The sequence below is a fragment of the Electrophorus electricus genome, chromosome 16 (genome assembly GCF_041902795.1).
Source record: "Electrophorus electricus isolate QZ-2024a chromosome 16, ASM4190279v1, whole genome shotgun sequence".
Classification (NCBI taxonomy): domain Eukaryota; kingdom Metazoa; phylum Chordata; class Actinopteri; order Gymnotiformes; family Gymnotidae; genus Electrophorus; species Electrophorus electricus.
In genome coordinates, this window is record NC_137512.1 from 17357749 (window position 1) to 17383871 (window position 26123).

General features: G+C 37.7%; 1 protein-coding gene across 9 annotated transcripts in view; it reads right to left on the reverse strand.

Annotated features, from left to right (window-relative positions):
• rxfp1 (relaxin family peptide receptor 1) overlaps positions 1 to 25902 on the reverse strand; it is a 34409-nt gene extending 8507 nt beyond the window's left edge. For 4 of the 9 annotated variants that reach the window (XM_081699390.1, XM_081699387.1, XM_081699386.1 and 1 more), the window contains exons 1-10: positions 25632 to 25902; positions 20040 to 20192; positions 7301 to 7384; positions 4841 to 4946; positions 2719 to 2790; positions 1410 to 1481; positions 1124 to 1195; positions 659 to 730; positions 479 to 547; positions 131 to 202 (exon numbers count right to left, since the gene is read on the reverse strand). In XM_081699390.1, coding sequence (XP_081555516.1) covers positions 131 to 202; positions 479 to 547; positions 659 to 730; positions 1124 to 1195; positions 1410 to 1481; positions 2719 to 2790; positions 4841 to 4946; positions 7301 to 7384; positions 20040 to 20192; positions 25632 to 25674 — 815 coding nt within the window. In that variant the 5' untranslated portion in view covers positions 25675 to 25902. Of the gene's footprint in view, positions 1 to 130; positions 203 to 478; positions 548 to 658; positions 731 to 1123; positions 1196 to 1409; positions 1482 to 2718; positions 2855 to 4789; positions 4947 to 7300; positions 7385 to 20039; positions 20193 to 25631 lie in introns of those variants that run through there. The other 5 variants (XM_081699389.1, XM_081699385.1, XM_081699388.1 and 2 more) reach the window with 4 other exon arrangements.
• Between the last annotated feature and the right edge of the window lie 221 nt (positions 25903 to 26123).

Sequence of the window (26123 nt, forward strand, 5' to 3'; positions counted from 1 at the left end):
GGCCCTCTGATATCCGGAAGCACAGAAAGTGCAGGTCAGACAAACAGAGAGACAGAAGGAGAATGTTTTTTTTAAGTGTGTTTTTTTTGGGGGGGGGTGAAGTGTAGAGGGCTACTGAAAGTACACTTACAGTACAGTAAGCATGCTACAGGACCAGAATGTCATATTTTCCACAATTTCTATCTGATTCCCCTCCATGTCTCTGCAACCACACGCACACATACCCAAACACATAATGTAGATAAACACAATTCTGTACTGAATCAAACTAATAGTATTAGAATGTTAGAATATTAGAATCATCTTTGGGGAAAAACACTTTTCAACAAACACATACTGTTCAGTGCTAATGTTATTCCAGTGTAGCTTTGGCTATTACACACACATGTCAGTGTTTAAAAAATATTTGTGACAAAAAACAATTATTATTAAGCACTGGCAACAGCAATGTGTAGATGTTTTCATACATTAAACTTACAGCCAATTCAATCGTGGCATCTCCAGGCATATATCCTCCAGCTCCGTCAGCGCATTGTTCAAGAGGACCCTGTAATAATAAGACACCTCAGCACCCACATGCATGCACACGCACACACATTACCATTTTCAAGTGTCTTAGCACAAAGCGGAACAACTAGTGCAACTAAAAGAAACTCACAGCAGCACGAGAGAGCGTAAGCCAAAGAAGGTGACAGAGGATATGTGCTGGATTTGGTTGTTTTCCAGAATCCTTCAAATAAAGAAAAAAATATCATTAATAAACATTGGTTCCTGGTAGAGCAATCCAGCACTGGCTCAGGGGACTCTAACTGATGCATGAAGGTTATGCCCTATAATTCGATATCATTTAATTAGGCATGCGATAAAATTACTTTCCAGGCCAAATTCAATAAATGTTTTATAGAACAAATGGGTGTTAAAACACTGGGAGCAAAATAATAAGAAATTGATGTTAATGAAGGTTTTACTCTTTGGTCTAATGCTTGGCTATGATCATTTGACACCCCAGGCAAAGGAGATGTGGTTTTTGATTCACTGCATCTTTATGGTGGTTTATGCCTGTGCTGCCAGTCATCAGCGATCACATCATAATTTTGGAAGCGGGACGGTAAGATGTGCTTACAGCCACTCCAGCTTGTGCAGATCCTGAAACACTCCTGGCATTAGTCTGGAGATTCGATTATGACTCAAATATCTGAAAGCAGAACGACATGGTGCTCTGTGAATAAGCTGAAACACTCTGCTTCTCGTCTTTTATTTCCATTCCCAAACATGCACAAACAAACCCTTCGGCTTATCATCCTCCGATTGGAGGCAGCCAACACAAACTGAGCAAAGTGTGGTCTGGCAGCCCAGCCCAGCACAAGGGGCTAAAAACCTGTCTGATGGCTTTCAAAGTGAGTACTCACAGGCGTGTCAGGTTGTAAAGGCCCCGGAAAGCATGGGGTTCGACAGTTCTTATCCGGTTGTGCTGTAGGTACCTGAAAGATGGGTTCAAAGGGAGATACAACATTAGTAGGAAGTGTGCATCAGGAAGGCAGTATCATTTGAGTTTAAGCAAAGTCACTGTACACACACACACACACACACACACACACACACATTCACGTGCACGCGTGCACACACACACACACACACACACACACACACGTGCATGCACACACTGCTAAATGCCATAAAAGTAAAGTCAGTTCTCTAACTGAAATCTATTAAACAAAAGTGATTTTGTTTTAATGTAAAAATATTTAGCTGTATTCTGAGACTTCTGTATGTTTTTTTTTTTTAGATGGGAAACACCTCCTGGACTTATTTATTCACTTGCACTTACTGACTCACATTTAGTAGGCTGAATATTTATCTGAAGATTTATTGTAATTTCATAACCATGGATGGACAGATTAGCTGACTGAGAGCCTCAACCAAGATATGGCCAGGGCTCTACATTGGTTTAACCATGCGGCATGTACAGCAGAAGGCATAACGTGGGGGAATCTCCTTGAATCTCTTTAGGTAAATATTCAATACTCTCTCAAAAATGAAAAATGTAATAGATATTTTACTAAGTGTTAACACTATCAAGAATTTTCAGACACCTCAGTGGCTTTTTTCTGATCTAATTATTCTCTGTTGGTATTGCTACTATTGCTAAATTATAAAATCTGAAAGCATGCAGAAGCTTAATTGGCTCTCAGGTCTGGTGCAGTGCCTTTGATTTCTCATTGCAATTCCCTCTGCACTTTGTGGTATTATGCATAGATTTGCTTTGTCTCACAGAGTCTCCAAATGTCACTAGATCAAGGACATGCCTTAGAAGAACTGCAAACACAGGGGCAATTCTATTATACTCAACAGAGACTCAGAAATGTGATGCAGCTAAACAAAAACAAACCACAAGTAGGTACCCCAGCAGCCAGACAAATATGCTGAAACATCCCCACACATTCAGACACCTGAGCCAAAAGAACCTTATCATCTCCTATTACTCGAGTTCCTTCTAAGGTGAAATGCAAGACCTGGGTTTAGTGGTTGCATCTCTGAGTCCATTTGTCAGCATCTAAGTAAAGATGAGAATAAGAGAGCAGGGCTTTTCATTCCTATGGGTCTTGTTAAATCCCTGTCTGTTTGGTCTTGGCATTAGGTGAATGGAAACAGATTATATGATTTGATATCAGATGAGCAGAAGCATGTGTCACTGCACTTGACTAACAGAGCTCTTACAGCTTCTGAAGGCTTAGGTACTTAATGAACATGTCAGCATTCAGTTTCCTTAGCTGGTTCCTCTGCAAAGACCTGAGAGAGAGCAAGAAAGAGACAGAGAAACAGAGAGAGAGATGTAAAGCATGTGTCCACATATCTGTGAAAGAAAATGAGAATGTGTATATCATGAGAATGCAGATGTAATGTCTACATTATCAACATGTCAAGTTTTGAATGATCACTTCCCAGGACTCTCCCTTATACACAATTGCATTACCAAATCCCCAATTTTTAAAGGATTTAATAATTTATACAACACATCAAAGCCTTGCCGACACTTATAAACAATTTCTATTAGTGCATGTCTGCATTCATGCTGATTACAGTGCAGTAAATTTATATGACCCACTGCCCAAGCCATATATCTACAGTATTAAATCAGTGCCCTTTAACTAAAAGAGGTTTTTATTTGCAATTTTTCTCAATCCAGAGTACAATTGCAACATTTTCCCACATCAATCCACTGTAGCATTCCCTGGCCTAGCTTCTGTATTTTGCCCTATTATATTTAAAGTCCAGATACTTGTTTATGAGGTCACAGATGGAAGGCTCTGGTGAAGTGCAGCACTGTATCATGCCCCTGTAGAGCTATGAGAACAACTTGGCTTCAACTGTCAACCATCAAGAAACAAAGAAGACAAGTATAAAGACTTTCTTTTCAGGTTAATAACACCTTTACAGTCACATAAGTTATTAAAATAACGTAAGTTACTTAAATGATTAATGACTAATACATTTTTCAAATGTCTAAATTACACTATAAAGAATGTTATATTTTGCTAGAATAAGTCTTTTCCTTCCTGTATATTACTGAATTAAATGGAGGAATGATTGAATGAATGAAGTTATACTTATATAGTGGCTTTTCAGAACCCAAGGACACTTTACAGTCAACACATAGCATTTAAATCCAGTCAACGCACCAGTGAGAAGTGTCTGCCAATTACACACATCATACTCTCAACAGGAAACCACCACCCCTGGGGGACTGCATCAGGCGCAGGAAGGGGAAGGAGGGTAGCACCCAGGACAGTGCACCATTCATCCCTGAGCATGCAGGCATACAGTCATTCACACACACACTCACACCAAGACAATTTTAGAGTAGCCAACAAACTGCAGAAAGGCAGAGGTGTTCTTATAGATTTATTTTATTATAAATTAATTCAGGTCCTTCCAACAAATAAGATATTTCTCCATGCATAGACAATAGCACAAGAGTCATATTACTGTGAACAGCCTTCAGCCTGAGGGGGATCACTGAGCTAAAAGCTCAAAGCAATTGTCACAGACTCTTGCTGTCCAGTCAGGCCATAGTATATTGACCCCCAGAAGAATCTTTAATGTCCTTAATGTGTTTAACATGATCATTTTAAAATGCAGCTGAGCCTAAAGCCAAAATATACACAGCTACATCAGAGGGGGAAAAAAACAAGAACAAGGAGTGTGGAGTAAACTAATGTAAAATAAAGAAAAATATTGAATATCTTACATTGTTCAGCAGTATTTGACAATGAAGAAATGTAATGTAGTTTAAACGTAATTTAATGTCACTTTGTAATGTTGTATCAGACTGAGGTTTGAATGATATATAAAAATGGATGGGACATCAAGAATACATGCAAGAGGGCTGTCAAATGGAGGCAGGTTCAGGCAGAGGAACAGGGGCAGATCAGTAACCAGATTCACATCATCAGTAGCTTCTGACAAGCAATGTGTACAAACAATACCTATCAAATAAATGTGTGGATGATAGCAGCTTAGGGAAGTGAACATCAGTGTAGAGATGAGGGAAAACTGCCCTTATGATATAAAGTTAAGCTCCATCCAGATGCTCATATAATGGAGTGTGTGAACACATTGCAGCAGTACTAATTGTAGCAACACTAAGAGTGTATCAAACCTGCACAGATTCAGTGTTAAATATAAAAAAAAGACTCCTGCTAAGCATCTGTTTAGCAGCTGAGAAAGTATTGATCTCCCATTCCATGATCTAAACATGTGGTCTGAATCCTATGTTTCCCATACATACCTCAAGTGAACCTTGACCTGCTGGCTATGTGCATGAGGGGGTGGAACTCACATCATGGTGACATTAATGGATACTGCAGGGACATCTTTAAAGTAAGCACCATCACAGTCAAGCTCCAAGTCCCGGCACTGACATTCCACTGGAACAAGCCCAAGTACTGGATGAGAGACAGGAAGATCAACCAACAGTAAGAAAAAAAAGTTTGTCATGTCGATGATAAAGGAAAGGTTTTAATGAAACACCAAGTTGTCCATGCGTCCATTCTTTTTGGCCAGATTTCTACTCACGTAATACCAACTTCAAAACAATAAAATGGAATGGCAGAACATAAATGAGTCTATCTTTGCACCCTGCAACAGCTCCATTCCATCAAAGCTCATATAATTGAAGTAAGCAAAGCACATATTTTTGGGGTGAAGTGATCCAAGACCACATTTCCTGAAATGAGAACTGTAAGAATATAAACAAGAACAAATAGGCAGGACTTCACTAAAACTTTAGATTAGAGAAACATGACTTGCAAAACTCAAATGCAAAGTGTTTATTGGAGCAAATAAACTTACATTTACATTTACAGGACTTAGCACCAACCTTTGTCCAGTGCCACTGACTATAGTGCTTTGTTGTCGCCATGGTAGAGGTGTTATACTATTATGTTAGGTAAGAATCTATGGTCTTAAGCCATTAAGCTAGAACCCTTTTAGAGAGAGTATACACACATACAGGGTTTTTTAATGTCTATATAAATAAATAAAGAGTGGCTAATCGAGTGCTTTGAAGTGGTACTTCATGTAGTCCTTGTCTGTGCCATGGTAATAGATTATCTCCAATACAAATCTTATTTATTTATTATTTGATGTTGTTCAGAAATCATGAAAACTGATGTATCCTTGCCTCTTTTCAAATGACGTTTATTCTGTTGTAGTTGGAGTTGTCTATTAATTTCCTGTTTGTTTGTTTTTTTGTTTGTTTTAGATTTGATAAATCTAATGAATAGATGCTGACAATCAGACCAGAAATTATTAACCTAAAAATATGGCACATAATAGATCTATAAGATGCATAAGGTTAAATATGTTCTCTTGCTTTCATGCTCTACTTTGCATGAAATTAAAGTTTGAAACTTTTAAATGACAAATTTTAAAGAAGACAAGTTGAGTTAATACATTTTTTACACATTTGTTCTGTGTAGTATTACAAGAAAAAGGAATTTTTGTTTTAAATTATCAGACAGTTTGAAGTCAAACAAGTGTGACAAGTCTGTCGACCAAATGTGTCCAATTCTCTTTACATACCACTAATCCCAAAAAGGATTATATCATTTAATAATGATCTTTGTGTTACCATGCTTTTGGGAAAGCCACCCTAGATTCTGACTGATGCTCTGTGTGAGGGTTTAACATGTGTGTGAATGGGACAATGGTAGAGAGAATCAGACATATATTTGCCTTCCAGATGATGAGTCATAAGTGCTGGTCCTATTTAAATAAATAATAGATTTATCAAGGTTTATTTGCTAAATACAATGATCCCATCCAACAACTTCCCAAAAGCACAGCCCATAACACAGAATGCAACACACTTAACACAGTTAAGTCATTTTCAAGCAGTTTCAAGTTTACAGCTATGTTAGTCAGCCTTAAGAATGAATGCAAAAGTTTTAATAATGTTAACACACACTGTGATACTCAAAGATAACATAGCTAAACATAGCAAATGTTATTGTAGCTGAGAGTGATAGTTTATTCATATGAAACAAGGCAAATTTTATTTTGCCTCCCTTAGGACTTTTTAGTGCCTTTTTTTATGAGTCTTGAATGGTGCACCATAATTTGCATTTTGATTCTGATTGGTCGGGTAAACTGATATAACATTTTAGATGCTTTAGATGCTTTAAGATGCATACATTGGATCATTACTGACTTTCAGATATTTCTTAGTTCACCTCATGACAAAGCTCTTGATTGGCTAGCATAGTACAAAGCAACTGGTGTTAGAGGGACCTTGTGTATTCAGTCTGCTGGCACATGGCTGCTATTCAAACTTGAGTCCCAAAAGTAGGATACACCTTTATTCTCACAGTAGTACCACAAGGGAAATAGTCCATGTTTGTGTGAGCTATTAATATTGAGTACAGAGTACACACCCGCACCCATATACAATGGACAAAATATACAATGGCCATTTACATCAGCCTCACCAAAGAAAATCCAATTACTGCAGGGTCTGCTGTTCTCAATGACTGTCATGGAAGCTTGGTGATGGGCTTAGATTTTACACTTTCTACCAGATTCTGCCTTTGTGTGGCCACAAGCAGAAAAATGCCAATCTCTGAGTTAATAAACATTTAAAAATACATGATACACGGTTAAATTGCTTATAGGTATGAGATTTTATCATGTTTTATCAGGCACACTGAGACACTACTATATGTGCAATTTACATAGAGTTTATTTTTAGGAATGTTCTAGTGCACATAATGTTTGAAGTCTGCCAGGTAAGCATACTCACAACAAGCATTAGATTTGGTTCCGAGGTCGTTACTTGGAATCCCAAAGTATTTGTCGAACAAATGAGGCCAGCCATTGTTGTCTCCTAGAGAAACAAAAAAGCATCTTTGAATTATCCATTCAAAATGATTTGCTCTTTTTATTGCTAAATACTGCTCTTTGGAAAACATGCTATAGATCTTCACAGCTAAATAATGCATCATGGTTTTGCAATATCACATGTTCTGTTGCTATATTAGAATAATTTTTCACTCCACTTCCATGTAAGAGGAACCAGATTTGAAATCTATGTTGTTGAAAACCAATTTGTGTGGTCCTCTGTGACATTTGGCAGAGCCTGGTGAGTGATAAATGGATGTTGTTGAGTTGGATTAATATTTCATGGAAGCACTGACTAATATATTTCAGTGTTTTCCTTGCGGTAGTGTTGCATTAACTGAATCAAAAACTTTTATCAGTGTGAACTTGGACTGCAGCTTCAATTTAAAGAGAAAGACAATTCGCATGCAGATCATGTATCTTTGGCAGCAGCCTCCTTTCCTTGACATCCTGCTTCCTGACATCTAAATCAGTCTCCCTACCCATACCATGGCAATCAGTTCTGACACCTAAAAGAGATAAACAACAAAAAGGGAATAAAGTCTAAAAGAGAAAGATTCCTGGAGGGCTCCAGAAGGCTTCTAGACAAAAGGGACTTCTTCAGCTTATCCATAGCAGGTGATGGTCTCACTACACTACAGAATCCAGAATAGCAGCTACTGGAATCTAATTCTTATAGTCTTATTTTAATGGATTCAGGAATAGGAATGTCACTAATAATAGTCATGGAAAGAAAGTCTGACTCAAGTTATGGTCCCAGCCATGATGCACAATAGCTCCTGGGACACGACATGAGCGGTTCCACAGGAATAGCACAGTTACATTAGGATCTTGGAAAGAAAAGGCCTAAAACTTGACCTACTTACACACACACACACACACACACACACACACACACACACACTGCAGTGGGGGGGCAGAAAGGCAGGGTTGCTGTCCTTCAACTTAAAAATAGCTGACTCAGCTAACTGCTGAATTGAAAATGTTGAGTGATTGAAAATGCCTACAAGACAAGAACCATCAGAGATCTTTTCAGGACAGACAATGAAATTCACTGGCACATTCAAAAGCTGGATGAACCTAACAGTTCTCTTTCTCTCATATCTAAAAACTAAGATCACACACTGATCAACTTGCAGCTTCATACCACTATCTGTTTCAGGAGTCAGTGGACTGTGCCAAGGTCCCTAAGAACAGCAGCTCAAAAGAGCTCAATGATTTTCATTCTGTTTCATTGTTTAATCTGTTTGACAGAGAGACAAATGTTATTGAATAGTGCAGAGACCGTTATCTTCAGTGTAAAGAAAATAAAAGATATGGTCATTGATTTTAAATGAACCAAGACAGTAGTTCCTATTATTGACAGTGACGGTGAATCTGTACAGAGTTATAACATATAAATATCTTGCAATACAGACTGATAACACACTCAAGGTTTAAGAAGTCTTTTGTTCCTGTTGCTATAAATAAATTAGGGGAGGATGGTATGTATTTTTTATGTTGTGTTTCTATTTTTTTTTACACCACTGACCAACTAAACTTCTTATGTGTCTAATATTGTTGAACTTAACATGACTTCCAATAGAAATAAATAGATTGAAATTGAAAAATGAATCTGAGTAACATATGTTGCATATTAACATGTTACTCAGATTAATTTTGCCATTAAATTTGCAAAAACACGTACCCTCTAACTGTGAGTTTTGCATAATGGAGTTTTTGGATAACAAACTTGTTACACAGCAGCACAGCCAACAGGGTGCTCTTACTTATCAGTGATGAGAATTATCTTTTTATCAGGATGCTTCAGTGAATTTCCAAAAGTTTCAGTGAATTACTAAAAATAATTACATTAGAATTATTATTGTTGTTGTTATTATTATTATTTGTTTATAAGAATATGCTTGATGTCACTGCTCCTTATAGTGTGGTCAATGAGTTCTACCTAAATGTCTCGCTCTTTCTCTATGCTGTCAAAGGACAAAACAAATGTTTTATATTGATATATTATTTTATGGCATACATCTGGCAACATAGACTTCCCAAGGACAACAACAGAACATGGTGGGTATATGGGAATACTAGACTCTGTAATTGCCAACAAAATATAGTGGGAAGATAGGAATACTACACTCTGTAATTGCCTGATTTTTCTGGACATAGGTTAGGAGTTGGTTTCCCTAAAAATGGTATACCTTCAGAAAATCCACTGCTAGAATAAATGAATGGAGGGCAAGGTGTGGTCTGTGTTTAAATGTTGCAGGTACATCTGTTGTTTTGTGGGCTGAAGACTCATTGTTATGCATTACACTGCAGGCTTTAAATACTGAAAACCCATTCAGAGGAAACAGCCTCTAACCAGTTACCATTGCTCTGTTGGGCAGTGAAAAAACAACCATTCTGTAAAGTATTATTTACACACAGATGTTGTGAAGTTATTGGCATAAATATTGTGTAATTTTGTCATTTTACTAAGTAAAAATCACAATATTCCTGTGTCTCCAAAGTTTAGCAATACAAATACAGCTTAATTGTCCTTGATGTAAAGACCAGACCTAAATATCATACGTATAAGTCTTCTGTTGGGAAGAGAAAGTGGTGTGCAGACACATAAAAGTTTGTGTCATGTTATGGCCCCGCCCCCTCTTCAAACGCCTTTGTGTATGTCTGTTCGTCTGTGTTGCCATGCCCTCTCATGTCGTCCACCTGTTCTGTATTATGTGCAATCGTTTTGTGTGTATATATGTCTCCTGTGTTGTAGTACATGTTGTTGGTGTTTGAAATGTGCATAGCGAGTGTACTGTGTCATATGTATGCTTGTGTGTGTGTCTAAATCGTGCCTCTTCCCCACATCCTGTTTGCCTCATCACGTTACAGTTTGTAGAGCCGGTTGAGAATGTCTAATTGTGGCTGACGAGAGAACGCACACAGCTAATCAATGACTTGCAGAAAACCAGTGCAATAATCAGAGCAGTCAGGTAGGTGTCAAGCAAAATGTCCGTTCCTCAGTGGGATAGAGGAATAACTCACTCACTTCAAGGAAGAAGGGGGGTTCTGTCTGGAGAGCCTCTTGTCTTCAAGAAATTTTCCATTTTCAAGCAATAACAAGACAAGAGCCTAGATGACAGAAGCACCAACAATAGAGCAAACAGTCTCTTAGAAATAGAACAAAGATGTGCAGAAATACCACACAAGGCAAGACCCCAGATGCAGGCTGCACAAAGATGCCCATGAGATAATCCAGCAGATAAGGCAACAATGGTTCCTGTGTAACTGGGGCACCCCCAAACTGGAAGAGTGGCTCAGGCAGATCCCAGAAACTATATCCAATATCGGCATCCAGAAAAGTGCAGTCCTGAGAACAGCAAGGACCTTCATATATTCCTGGAATGTAAATATATAACTCTCACAGTCTTCATATTCCAAGTAAAACCACAGCTATTAAGACCAAACAGTGAGGCATGCTGTAACTGAACAGGAAGAATGGATTAGTTTCCATCTCCCTGTACATTCAGACCCATGTTACACTGACTGGAAGGGTGCATGTGTGGAGAGACCTTTTTAGAGATAAACCTCAAAGCATAAACCTTTAAATGTCATTAAAATTAGCTGAGATCAGAAACAGGCAGGTGCATAGTTGGCAATTCAACGCTCAAAGTACAAATGGACAGGCCAAAGAATCTATATACAGGATGAAGCAATTACAGAGATGAAAACAAGGAATGATGACTCAGAAATACACAGCACTATTTGCAGCACTTAGCACAGAATAGCTTTGGAAGGGTGAGTGTATATGCAGTCTTAATGACATGGCCTGCAGGTGTGGGCAATGACCAGTAGGCAGTGCCAGTGGGAAGCTGGGGGAGCAATAGGCAAGCACACAATGGCAAAAGCCTGGAGTGGATCCGCACAGGCTGGAGCCTCTGTGATGATGTTAGACAACTGGTCTAGGTAGTTAGCTAGTTCATGGCAGCAAGCATATTCAGCAATCCTAAAACAGTGAAAAGGCAGCAAAATCCCTCAACAAAAATAGAATAAAATATGTTTTAATTGTATATGTAAGGGATTGGGGATTCTATGAAGAGGTAATGTGCTCTCACCAGTGACTCAGCTGTACAGCCTGTGAAAGTTCAATCCACCAGCTGCGTGCCGGGAAGGTACGATTAGATATGTGGAAGCTGGTCCAGTTATGACTTTGTAGGTGAGTGTCAGTGTTTCAGATCTGATGCAGATCACTACAGGGAGACAGTGGAGGCTCTATGGACCTGGCTTTGAGAACAGGGACACAGCAATATTAGAACAGAAAAGGGCCTTCTCTGAAATATTGCAACAAAGTTGGACACATATAATTGTCTAAAATGTCTTTGAATTCTGTAGCATTAAGATTACCCTTCACTGGAACAAAAGGGTTTAGCCCAAACATTGAAAACGAACCGTTATCCTTCCTCCACCAAACTTCACAACTGGGACTCTGTATCATGGTAGGCAGTATGCTCTTGACCAGATCACTCCAGACAGCATGCTTTCACTGCTCCAGGGTTCAGAAGCAATGTCTGCAATACTCGAGCTGATGCTTGGGATTGTGCATAGTGATCTCAGACATGTGTGCAGCGGCTTGGCCATGGAAGATAACTTCATTAAACTTCTGAATCGCAGTTCTTTGCTTCAGAGGACATTTTTTAGATACTACATGCTTCTGCACTCAGCAGCCCTGGTCTGTGAGACTGCATGGTCTTCCACTTCATGGCTAATCTGTTGTTGCTCATAGATGCTTTCATTTCACAGTATTATCACTTAGAGTTGACCAAGGCAGGGCTGAAATTTTACAAACTGTCTTTTGGCAAAAATGTAATTATGACTGTCAGGTTTAAAGACACTCAGCTCTTGAGTACGATCTGGCTATAGACTGCATGGCTGTGCATGGCTACTATAACACACTGGCTACTATAACATACTATGCCTTTATAAAAAGAATGAATTTACCTCCAATCTTGCCATGGTATTAAGTATGAGCTTGTGTGATTTGGTAGCATGTTCACTGCCCCAGAGTCTTAAAGAAGATGACACAGAGCCTCTGGAATGTAGTACAGATCTCTTTCATCACAGCCATGTTTCTTAAATAATTTCATTTTGTTAACTAAATTATTATGAAAAATGAAATAGAAAAATCACATTTCACTATAGGACGTAGGGACAGAGTATATGAGCGTGAATTATATTGGACAACGTCCAGTTTTCTTTTGGCCATACTTCTCATTACATTTACATCTTACATCTGCATATTTCACTTTTATCTAATGTGTCTTACAGCATAGACAAACATATAATACAAGAACATTGCTAACAGCAGAACTGATTTGGTAGCATACGTTTCTAGTTGTGGCATGTCAGCAAAGCAGGGGAGCGAAAATCAAAGGATACAACACCAATTCGGCAACAAGAAAAACAGGAGAACAAATGGAAACAGGAATGGAAGTAAACACACTGGGTTGTTATATCTCAGCATAGTATTAGGGTAATATGATGCACTGTTGGATTTATGTAGCCATGAAGTAATTGAAAACAGTTGTGCCTAGTCAGTATTCAGTTGCAGTTGAGCTGTGATGTGGTTGAGAGGTGTGTTGTGAACCAGAGTCGTGATTTGTGTTGTAGGGGTGAGTGTGCGATTGCATGCTGCCTTGTGCTTGGCTGGATGTCAGCTGAGATGTCACACCAATGATCTATCAGATACAACTATACATTTCAAGCTTTAAGTGCATGGATCAAATTGAAAAACTAAGGAAAACCCATCATCACACAGATGACATCTTGCTAGTATTGACAAGTCTTCTGTTCCTGGCAGGCTTTGGTTTCTACAGTTTAGATTTCTCCCCACATGATGTGGCCTCAATTTCTCCCCCATCTGATGTGGAGTTCACAAAGTGGAGTGAATAATTAATTCATATATCAAGAAATGCCTTGAACTCCCATGTTGTTTCAGCAATACTAGCTTGTATGGAGATGGTGCTCTGACATTACACACAAGCAACTGTAGTAAAAATGTTTACTTCCTGATGTCTTGTTTAGTTCTTGTAAACCCATGTATTTAATCCCTGGGTTTGTGCAGTCTTGGTGTTGGTCATAGTTAATCCAAGCCTCTGTTTCTACAAAGCACTGTTTTCTGCCTGTGTTTGTTAACCTAGCCTCTTTCATGTTTGCTGTTCTTACTTGTTATTGCAAGTCTGTTAGTCCTTTCCTCTGCTTGTGTAAATTGTGTTCCTTATTGTAGCCTGGTTCCCTCTTCTGTCATCATGTGTTTTTGTTCCTTTTTATTTACCATGTGTTCCCAATCTCTTTGTGTTGGTCCCAAGATCCTGGACCACGATAATAATCGCTCCGTGTTACAGACCTATATGGCACAAAAAGATATCTACACAGAGCAAAAAGCTTGTTATAGAAAGTTGTGATGTGTGGTTCAGGAAGGGGTGGAACAATTCGCAAAGGCCTTTGCACAGACAAAACAAGATCAGTGGACAAGAGCCAATGGGTTGATGAAAAGCCAAGAACCAGTGGGTTGGTAAAAAAAATCCATTCTGCCAAGCAACACCAAGCACACTCCCAATGGTCTCACCACCAACTCGCTTCTGACACCATGTGTAACAAAGGTGTTCCTTATGGAGGTTGGCTACAGAGCCTTCACAGCTTTATCAGCCAATAGGGTGTTGAAAGGGATTGAGGGCTGGAGATAGACCCTCTGGCAAATGCTCAAGTTTCACTCTGAGGCTGGCAAGTGAGCGAGTAATTGATTATGGCTCAAAAGAAATGACACCAGTTGTACAGCAAGTGTGGAGGGGGATGTCCTGTGATGCAAGTATTCACCACTGAACCCTCTGTTGGTAGTGTGGGATAATCAATGAAACACCAAAGAATAAGGGTGCTTATCTGATGATACTTATGATTAAGTAATTGCCCACACTGAAGAGCACACCAACTCTCATTCTGGTGTGGATTAACCTGTTTTTGATATTTTGAATAATTAGCTATTAGCTATTAGCTAATTACCTATAATAATTTTGTGTTTTGCCAAAAAAAAAATAAAAAATAGAAGCATCTCAGTTTAATCTTTCACCGTCTCCCCTGCTTGCTTCTGCTACTGTTGCTGATTAAATTCATCTGAACTCTACTCCCCAGTCCTCACCAGAGTAATGCTGGAAATCATGGATGAATTGTATGTTCCCTCAATGCTGTACAGCTCCCCCTCTGTGGAATTCCATACAAGTTGGAATTCACTTAAAGGTCTTTTCCTATAAAACAAATCTAGAACAGTTAACTGCAATCATTAACACTGATTAGCTTTGAAAGTTTAAAACAAAACAAAACAGAATATCTATGATGTTCAATTCTGTTATATTTCAAAAGAAAAAAATGTCAAACAGCTGACATAGCTTTTAAATTGATAGTCATCAAGTTGTGGTAAAAGAAAAGGTCTTGGATTTAGATGATTTTTTTTTTTTTGGTACCTCATTAGAAAGAGAGCTGGGATTGGTCTGAACGTGAATTTAAGAAAATATGCAGAGAAAATGCCCTTAGACTTTGGGGGGATTAAATGGAGAATGAGTAATGGCATCTGAATTCACCTGATGTCAAAGTATATTATGCTTTCATGCTTCTCAGTTCTGCTTGGATCATTAACGCATGACACAATTCATAGACACATTCAGTACATACACACATTTCATTCTTTCTAAGAAACAGAATTTCTCTTTAAGAAAAAGCATACAGTTTGAATTTACAGAACAAAATTTAGTTCAAAGACAATCCCACAACTTCACTTTGATCCAATATAAAACTTTACTCCAAAAAAAAAAAATTATTATTATTATTATTTTGATTTTAGACCAATTTATGGATATGTTCCATGTCCTCACAGCTGTCTTTTAAATTTTTTTCTGTTACAAGCTTTTTAACTCTACATCAAGAACAGTTATGTACTACTCAGCCATACACTTTATATCACCATGTCTGACAAATGTGGTATACCTACATTTACGTTACATCCAAGAGGGATAAAACAGTGAACAGACATCTTAGCATTTTATGTTTTGCTCATATAAACTGACGTCAAATACATCAGCTGCCACGGCTGCTGCTTCATCCCTTTAAGTACATTTGATCTGATCCAACCCTGTGCCAGAGCACTGCCTTAGGGTAGCATGAGGAGAGATATCTCTACATCAGTCTCAATTCTATGAAATCACAACCAAGCCAGCTAGAGGAAAGGTGAACACTGTTCATGAGAAATTTTCAAAATGCAGCAAACAATGCAGGAAAGGTGAAGACAACAGAACCATGGAAAAGGACAAAACAAGGTGATCCAGTTGTACGGCATTTGTTTACTGGAGCAAGGCAAAAAAATAAAGCAAAAAAACAGGTCAGGGAATCTAAAACACAACCCTGGGAGATGAGAAAACAGATGTAAAAAAAACACTACCCAAAAGGGAGATAACTGTCAAAATCAGATTAGAAACTGGAAATTAGATTAGGAAACAATCAGGATGTAGGCATGCTCAGTATAAAAGTATACTTTGCAAAAAGAGAATGCCACAAAGTGAGTATAAACAGGGTAGTAATCAGTCAGTTCACTGGATGAAAGTATTAGTACTAAGGTGAAGGCATCCAAGGGGGTGTGGTCTATTGATAAGCAGTGATCAAGTGGTTGTTTCAGGGAGGAAGTGGTTTGCAGACGTGACATCAAGCCAAGTTTGCCTCATAGGCAAGCTCCCAGTACCATTTCATTACACCGCATAAGAACATACAGTCTTTGGGAACTGTTCTTTGAGTAAGAACTATTTTTTCTGTCTTTCAATTTGTATTTCTTTGTGGTACTTAAACAGATTATCTTTATTTAAAAAATCTGGAGAATTTCAAAGTGGGTTTTGTTTTTATTTTGTGAACTGTGGAGGCAGCCAGAGGGAAGTTGCAGCAAATTTGACTGACTAGGACTAATTATTTCTGCCTTTAAAACAAGATGTTCATTTATCCTTCTGTTCCATTCTGTTGGATATAATCTAAAACAGACAGATTGAGGGGAATTTTTGTTGCTTTGCATAATGAGGCATATATCATAGTATATACAAGACTTCCATTATTTGATCAATGCAGTTACTCAGATGATTCCTTTAAATAGTAATGAGCGATTATCAGAAAAACAATCACTAATAATCAACCAAAACTTGCTGTAAAATTGCTAATTGCAATGCAGTATTATTCAATTTACAGAAACTGGAGTGAAGTTGTATTGTGTTTTCCAAACTTCATAATAAGTTGCCTTAGGACTTTATCTTAGAATCTAGTCCTACTTAATATTCCAACCAAGAGAGTTGAACATACTTATGAACGCACAGATGTAGCTCTTGAAAGCTGAGAATATAAATGACAACTATCATAAATCTTAAACAAAGTGCACAAAGGACAATGTTCCTTTACATTTACTCTTTCACTGCAGTAAAAGTGTCCAATATGTGTCTGGTATAACAAAAATATTGCATGTGAGTATACTGCATTTGCAATCTATGTGAACTACTGAACATTGTGACAATTCCACAATAAATGCAGAGACATGTGTACACAGTGTCATTATTGACTTGGTCCAGATTGGAGTCATCTGAGCTGCTGTTGGACTTGGCACTCCAACATTTGCATTTAGAAAGGAACAGCATGTTTGATCATACATATATTTATTTGTTTCCACCATCTTACATATGTTCTGAAAATGTAGTCAAGTTTTTTGTTCTGAGCGGCCAAGGTACAAGACTCCAACCATGGTAGCGCATCCTGCACAAGTACATTTAGTACATCCTAAAACAAGAAGCATTGCTTGTGCCTCCTGCATTTAGAAGTGCATACTTGAATTCTTCTACATCCTTTGAATTTATAGCCTGAATTCTATAAACTATGATATTCAAAATGCCTTATTTCACAATTTCTTAAAATCTTCCTGACCATATTAATACTGAGAAGAGCAATGCTTTATTATGTTATACAAGCTGCAATTATGAAACTATGAATTCACATATTCATTATGGTCTGATTCTTGAAGGGCATATTTTCTGGCAATAACACATTCTAAAGAAAATAACTAAATCAAATAACTAAATCTGCATTTGTTTACACTCATCTAAATAATTACACATTTACTTTTAAATATTGAACAATGTCAAACCCACAGACTGTCCTGCAAATAACATAGAATGTATGAAATGATATTAATATATATAAAATGAAACAATCCTTTTTGTACACAGAATTGTGTTCAGAAATAGCATAAGATTGTAGCTCCTTAATGCCAGTATAGTGGGCTGGAAAATTTATTAATCTTTATTTCTGTAGGCTGCATGAATTTCAGCCTTGATTTTGTGCATAATCTTAGATGCCATAATTGAAAGGGGTTTCTCAACAAAACAAAGAGCATTAATTTTCCTCAAAATAGGCATGATTAGTTTTGGACTGTATGTTGGTTCATATAAATTTAAACTATTTATATCCAACCAAATTATTACGGCATATGCATCCAGAAAACAACAGTTCAAAACAACAGTTGTGAATCACAGTATTGAAGACAGATAGTAATCAGAATTAAACAACTGTGAAGAATATTCTGCCAGAATCTCTGATGTCTACTATATCAGCATGCTGTAATACCAGAGTATTTATAATACTATATACATGTCACAGTAGGCCAGCCATCCAGCTGCCCACTCCTTCACATACCCACTCACAGCACCTGCCCCGGTATTAATGTTACTCGCCTGTTCCTTGTTTTACCTGTCACTATTTAAGCCCGCAGTTTCCTTACATCAACGCTGCACATCATCAGATGACTGTGCTACCTTCGGGTCTTGAGCAGTGCAAGTCTGCATTCTAAACTGCCTCTGTTTTCTTTTTGCTGCTGCCTTGTAGCTTGTACTTTTGTGTACGACATGGAGAATAAAGATTTTAATTTATCATTGCCACTTGCTCGCTCCCTCTGTGCCGCCAGCATCACAATACAGGGGACTGCATGTTATTTACAACAACAAAGAATAACACTGGACCCCAGATGGTTAATTATTATAATTACTATAGTTTTAGTTTAAATTAAATTGTGATTTGAGTTTTTATATCAGATGGTGAAAGATTATTATTAGTTTATTATATTACCTGTAGGACACTGAGTTCATAATCTAATAAAGCTTTGAAAGTTCAAAGACTCCATTGTGGAAATGATAAATGGCTTTCTTTGTACAATAACCCAAATTAACAGCTGCTCCTCTCCACGTCACACGGATGATGAAAGAAAGCAAGAATGAGGCTGAATGCATGTGGACTGCTACATTTTACATCCCTATCTCACAGTGGTTTATCCAAAATGTATTTATTATTCATCAACTGCTAACATTACTTTTTAAAAATTACTTTTAAAGGACATGCCTTAGTGATTTTCCAAAAACATTGTTAAAAGCAGCTTAGCATCCAGGACACTTTCATCTATTAATCTTGTTGGAAAACGTCAGATTGCCACACAGAAATCCAGGCTATTCTTCAGACTGCTCCACACTAGTCACACCATATTTTCCTTGAATATTTCACAGTAAACTTTCTGGCTGAAAAATCAGATATCCTCTATACAAGGAGGAATAAAGTGAAAGGAATTCTTATCCACTTAGTATACATACTCTGGAGAGATGAGGACCAGCACTAGCACATGTTATTTTCTTCTATGTCTTCTTCAGTCGTGGTACTGTGTGATAATGTAGTTTAACATTTCGCCTTATGGTGACCTTTCACAGCTCACTATCAACAAAAGGCCCAACCAAGGGCCCCTATTCACTTCTTGTCAGACAAAACATGCATCATGAAGAAGTTAAACACTGTGCCCATCCCATATGTAATTATGATATAATTCTGCAAATACTTGTGACATAAGCATTTATCGTACCAGAGGTGGTTTTCATATACAAAGATGACAAGTTTTTTCTTGAATAAGATAAAACTTGAAGCTGAACTCATTACTGTTTTTACTACAAACTCTACTTATTATTTTTAATATCTAACTATCATCAGTGTAAGCTATTTTCCTGAGTATTACTATAAAAGGTAATGACCCCATATAATAACCCCTATAAAGACCCCATTGCTTCCCAATGAACTAAATATTTTTAGGTGTTGTGACTTTTCTACAAGAAATGTTTACATAATTAATACATTTTTTTTAATGAGGCAATAGCCAAGACCTTTAACACATCTAACAACAGCAGTCAACAGCAACAAATAGAGCGCACTCATGTACTCTTCCTAAACACCTTTTTTATGTACTCTTTCTAAACACCTTTCAGATGAAAATACTGTCTGTGACATTTGTAGTATTGTCTCTAATTTCTCTAGTTTTTTTCAACTGAAGATTAAAATATTTGAGAACATTAGTAATTCTCCTGTTCTCTGAGAAGTGACAAGTGGATAACTGGACATTAACTTATTCTTGTTGAGCAACAGTCAGAGGTAGTGCAAAAATTAGATAAACATAACAAGGAGGGGTAGGAGGGTGAAGTGAAATTAAGTGACATGGCCACAGTATAACCTGCAGGAGAAAGCAAGAGAACCAGGACCAGGAGCTGGATACTGACCACAGTTCTCCTCGTCGGCCTGGTTTCCGCAGTCATCCACCCCGTTGCAGTGCAGAAGCTGAGGCAGGCAGGCACTCAGGTTACCGCACGGGAAGTAGCCAAGGGGACAGTGGGCCCGCTCCTCCTCTGACACATTAAACATGGTTACCACCACTGCAGCATAAGCAAAGAAAGGGAGAGAGAGAGAGAGAGAGAGAGAGAGAGAGAGAGAGAGAGAGAGAGAGAGAGAAAGAGCAATTGGTTCAGTTTTTAGTCAGCAAATTTTTATATTTGTATTGAGCATTAGACAAGGGCTCAAATGTGACTGAGCTGAGAGATGTTGAGAAAGAGAATAAAGGGCCCACATCAATGTTGACAGAGCACTTTAAAGGTACACTATGTAGGTTTAGGGAACTGGGGACCTCTCTGGTGGAAATGTGTAATTGCACAAAACATGGGAAGAACATTTTGTTGTGTGGTTTGTGTTGCATTGCATTTCTCTGAGCAGATGTTTCTGATGATTGTGAGTACTTCTACACTGAAAAGTATATAAAGAGGGTTCAATCAGAACTTGGTGATGGAAATCCTCTGAGGACATAAGTAAAATATCTTCCATTCTATCATATCCTTAATCAGGATATCAGGATAATGTTGGATTTGTACTTGAAATCTTTGAAATGTACATATATATCTGAATATAAACTGATGTATTCATGCCAAAAGAATATGTATTCACTGTTCTTTGAAACTAGTTTTTTTCTCTGAATATCCTTATCCATTACCTGTCAAAAGCAGCCATGAGAAACATCTGTTAGGTTCAATTAGCAAGCTAGCCATAATTAAAAATGCTATATGTAAGATGTGTTAAAATTCAGAGAAGTCACAATACTGAATCAAGAGGAATAAAATATCTGTTAAAATATAGTGTTATTCTGCTGCTGCTAGTTAGCCTGTAAAGGAGATATTCGTTCGAAAATAAAAGCAGTTTGGTTGGCTTTGGTAGGAGATTACATATCCTTACATATTAACGTCACACAAAAAAAGGCTCAAAAAGGCTCAAAAATAAGGTATAACCCGATGGGCTGGTTACCTGTTAATGGAGGGATTGCTGAAACTTAGTGAATGGCAGAAAAGAGACCAAAAAAGAGTTCACCTACAGAAAAGCATGTCAATTTTATATCTAATCTTCAGTCATAAACTTCGGATAATTTATTATCATTAACAAATCTAACAAATAATTTTGCATCATTTTCAAGCAAAGTATGCAGACTGCACTCTTTTGCGGTTTACCAATCAGAACAGAGTGGGCAAGCTGACCAATAAGAACAGACTGGGCTCATTGGGGCTTAGAAACACAGGACCTCTAACAAAGCATTTCAGACAAAGGGTGAAAATGTATTTTTAGAACATTGCAGCATGTTAATCTAATAGACCCCAAAAATATCACATTGAAAATCAGCCTAATAGGAGCCCTTTAAATTCATATTATCTAGTTCTATGTAAACACAACACATATAATAATAATAATAATAATAATAATAATAATAATAATAATAATAATAATAATAATAAGTTTAATGTATATAGTGCCTTTAACTATATTTTTATAGTGAATTATTTGTTACACAGTGGGTGCTATGTTAACTGTCACACTTCATGCAAGCAACAGATGTTGCATGGGAGGGGAGGTCCACAAAATAAATGGTTGTTTCAACTTGAAGAATCACCTCTATCATGGCCCTAAATGTGGATAACTCGGTAAACTGCTTTAAAGTAGTTCTTTTTGCATGAAAGTGGTAGACATGTAAGAATTCGGCACTATAAACAAGGGAGGCCAGCAGTCTAAACTCTGAGAACCTCAGCACTGTACAGTGTAGCGGTTTCTCCTCAGCCAGCAACTGTGGAATTAAATCAGCAGTGTCAGCTCTGGGCACTGAAAAGGCCTATGGAGTAAAGAAATTTAATGAAACAGGTCATGCAATGCAAGTCTTATAAAGACATCAGGACATTTCATAGTGGACTTTCAGACCTTAACATAAAACATATACTATTAGCAGAAACAATGTAAAAGCATTTCCCTTTCCCACACCAACCCCTTAAAGAAAATATTTTCACTACCAAACCTTTGTTTATACTTCAGCAATCACTAGATATTCAGTTATAACTGCTGACACTATGCTAACCTCTTCATGTTATAGAACCTACATCACAAAATGATTAGCAATTCACTTCTGTTTTACTTCAAAACATGGTCAACAATTTGAAACAAACAAACTTACTAACTAACTAAAATATTATCAAGATATAAAACCTCTACAGCCAAGAGGATGTTACTGATAGCAAGAGTTTAAAAAAGTGGTTAATAAATAAAACATTCTCAGGAAAAAAACTACTCATCTTTAACCAGCATGGCTTTATTTTGACACCATAAACAAATCCCTTGGACTGTCGCAAACACAGTTTGTGCAAACCCAGCTGCTGCTCTGCACTCTGCCCTTCAGTTCAGTATTATGCCTATAAACATTATTGGCTAATTACATGGTGCTTGTGCTCACTGTCCTCACATCAATGGATGGTGCTTAATTTGCATCTGTGGAATGATACATCCATTCAAATCATGTCACTGTAATCATCATAATTAGAAAATTGCACTTGATGGACACCTGCACAGTTAACTGAGTGAAGAACAATCAAATGCGATGCCTCCTCCATGATGGTAAAATGACTTTGCTGCGTGTCAAGCACTGAGGCAAACTGCACCGCTGCCATTACCACGCTTCTCTCAGAGTGCATTCAAAACAGCACTTAATGATGATTAATGATGTCTGCTAACATCTGTTGGCTCTCTACCAGCCTGAATGACACCTCCTACGCTTTCTACTTGTAAAGCAGAGATGCCACAGAAAATATACAGAATGGCATGTGATGTCTACAGCAGACGTAACTAAACCCATTTGGATCAACACTGGATCCTAAATTAAATCAAGTCAACGAGCATTTCCAATCACAAAGTTGGCAAATATCATTTTAAAAATGTTAAGCTTATGTACAGTTTGCTCAGAAGTTTTCAGGCCTCTGAAAAATGTTTGAAGCAGCCAAGCAGCAGTAGATGACAGCCTTACCACCGCTGTGTTAACACCAGGAAGCCAACTTAATGCAGTGTCTCCACTGATGTTGTGATGCTAGAGTGATGCAAGCTTCATTCCCAGCCAGAATCACCACACACTGTCTGCTGGTGACATATTCCATTACAGGATCTTTAAAGAAATATGTAAATTGACTAGTCATAAGAAAGTTACTGGCAATGTTACATCCCATTGGAAAGATAGGGCAGTTCTGCTTTTGTTGGCTGCCAGCTGCCAGCTAACTGCTGGTTGCTTATGATTAGTCTTAAAATGCAATCATATTGCTTCTCACATTGCAGGTAGATAAAACTAAAAGAAGAATAAAAACCCAGGCTGCATGTCATATGGGTAAAAAATATATTGTGATTGTGCATGAGCATATGTCCTATGACATGATTAAAGATTGGTTTGCATTTTTATGATCATTTCTTATGTTTGTTGGATTATGTGAATACTGTCATTCATCAAAACATCCACAGAACAACTATCTGGAATGTCAGACACTAGTCAGGATGCTTATAGCACACAAGACAAGTGATTTGTTATTTGTTTGTGATTTGTTAAATCACTCATATGTTTACTGCAGTTTTTGGCAATATAAGCATTGCAGCGACCAACACTGCAATAAGAATTAACAAACGATCAATTATGCAGTGCCAGAAATCTAGTGAATCTAAAATATAGTGTACTTCTGCTGCTGAGCCAGTAAAGCAGGAGATATTCAATCAAAAGTAAGAGTGGTCGAGTTAACTTTGGTGCGATATGTCAGGGTTCCTTACATATTAACGTCACACGCACAGGCTCAAAATGAAGGTCCCACTCGATTCATTGGTTACCTGATTAATGTTAGTGGGGCATGGCCGAAAGTTAGTGAATGGGGGAAAAAAAATTGCTAAAAAAAAAAAAAGAGTTCGCATGCATAAAAGCATGCCAATTTTACAGCAAAACCTTCTTTAATCGTAAACGTTTGTTTGTGGTTTGTTTGCGATTTGTTGCAGGACTCAAACGTTTACTGCAGTTTTTCTCAGTATAAGCATATACGCAAAGTGTTCATGCAACTCTAAAAATCAGGTACGCCTATATTTGTGAACATTGTAAACTTTCTCTATTATATAGATGAAAGTTACTGTCAGAGGCAGCGCGTGTACTGCACCGTTCAAATGTTTGTCATTGTTCTTTCATACCATTTCGTTGTGCTGCGGGGTAGGTAGCGGTTTACACCATTATAGTTCAGTACCCCTCCTACCACAGTTTTAGAAAAAGAACGTCTGCATTTTAACTCTTTAACAGCCATCTCATATCAGACACGATTTGATTCTCGAGTCAACACTTTCCCCGCTTAGGACTGTGAATACATGAATCACCAGTCAATGAGCATTGTTTAACAGTTTTCCTTAGTTTTAAACAGTTTTAACTGATTTATTTATATTCATTACTTAAATTTAATTATTTTATGTAAATTTTATTCTATCGTCTCTAAAGTGACGTTCTTAAACTGTTGTAGAACAAGCAAGACAGGAACGAAGACTAGTCATACGAATCGCTAGAACAACATCGAAAAGCAACATTAAGCAGAGCCAGAAGTGAACTGAACGTCCTACTTTGACCATCTCTTCCATTCAGCAAAACTATGCATAAATCAAATTTGTTTATGTAAATTTTCTCAGCTATCCTCTGGAAGCAGTTGTATATTACTGCTGCGCATAGGCTATATACGGCGAAGACAAATGTTTGTTTGTGAAGACAAAACATGAGCGCTCCTTTACGTGAGATGCAATTTAAGCTTGTGACTGTGTTCTCAGTAAAACACAGTACCATAGACTGTCACGTTTGGCAGTAACAAGTAAACGTGTGCTCACAGGCATCGGAAAAGCTTGGTCGTGCATTGCAATATATGATATTTGCTAAATGAATTATGGCCTCTGCGTATTCAGATAGATTTCGATGCGTTGGTGTAGTCATTTAGCAGCGTGTAGTAAGTATGCGGATAGTAACCCACAACGATAATCTGTTTCTGTTTTATAAACTGTAGCACATTTGAACATGAGGGCACCATCCAAGTGTTGGTCCCGCTAGCTGTCGCAAGCGCTCTTGAAGTTTACTTTCCCTCTTACTATAGTGTAGCAATCGCTGGACAGGGGAGTAGCTAAATTCTGTCGATAAAACAATACTAATATATGATGCAATGCCATAAAATTCTGGTGACAGATATAGGCTGATATAGCCTCTACAGTGGAATGTAAGTATTTTTCCTAAGTAGTGTCAATTACATAACTCTGTGTTAGCTAATCGAAAATAATCAAAATAAGTTTGATGATTAAATGAAGATATGATGAACTTATGCTTTACATGTAATGTGAATGGTTTCAATGACGGAAAATTAACAATGCTTAACAATAAAGGCGTCGGATCCTGGGCGCAAAAATCATGACATTAGTCTACTTAAAAAACTAATAGCTGAGAATGAGAATCCAGAAAAATAACTTACCTGACACTCCAAACAACAGGATGCCAACGATGTCGGTTTGCATAGAGCCTGTTTCAAATGAAACAATCGGGAGCCAAAGTCCGAATTATCCGACAATCGTTCAGATCTTCTCCACAAGCTATGCTGAGGAATTCTGTCTTATAAAGCGTATTCCTATTAACACATCGTGTTATTAATAATTACAGAGAATTATAACAATACGCTAATGGAAAAAACGAAAAAAATCGAAACGTCCTGCGTGGCCGTAGCCAGCTGGGAAAGGATGCTCTGTAATGAACTAGGGGCTATCACTCGCAGACAATGTTGCTGCACTCCAGAGCCAGTCAGGATATATCTGAAGTGCCCGCACAGCGTTGAAATCAGATATGGAACATTCTAGTTGTCAGTGGGTGGTGTGTAGTTAGAGCCACGTTTACAGTAAGTAATTAGAATAGATTTATAGTGTATCTGCTCAAATAACACCATAACGTTCCATTGTAGCCTACATCATTA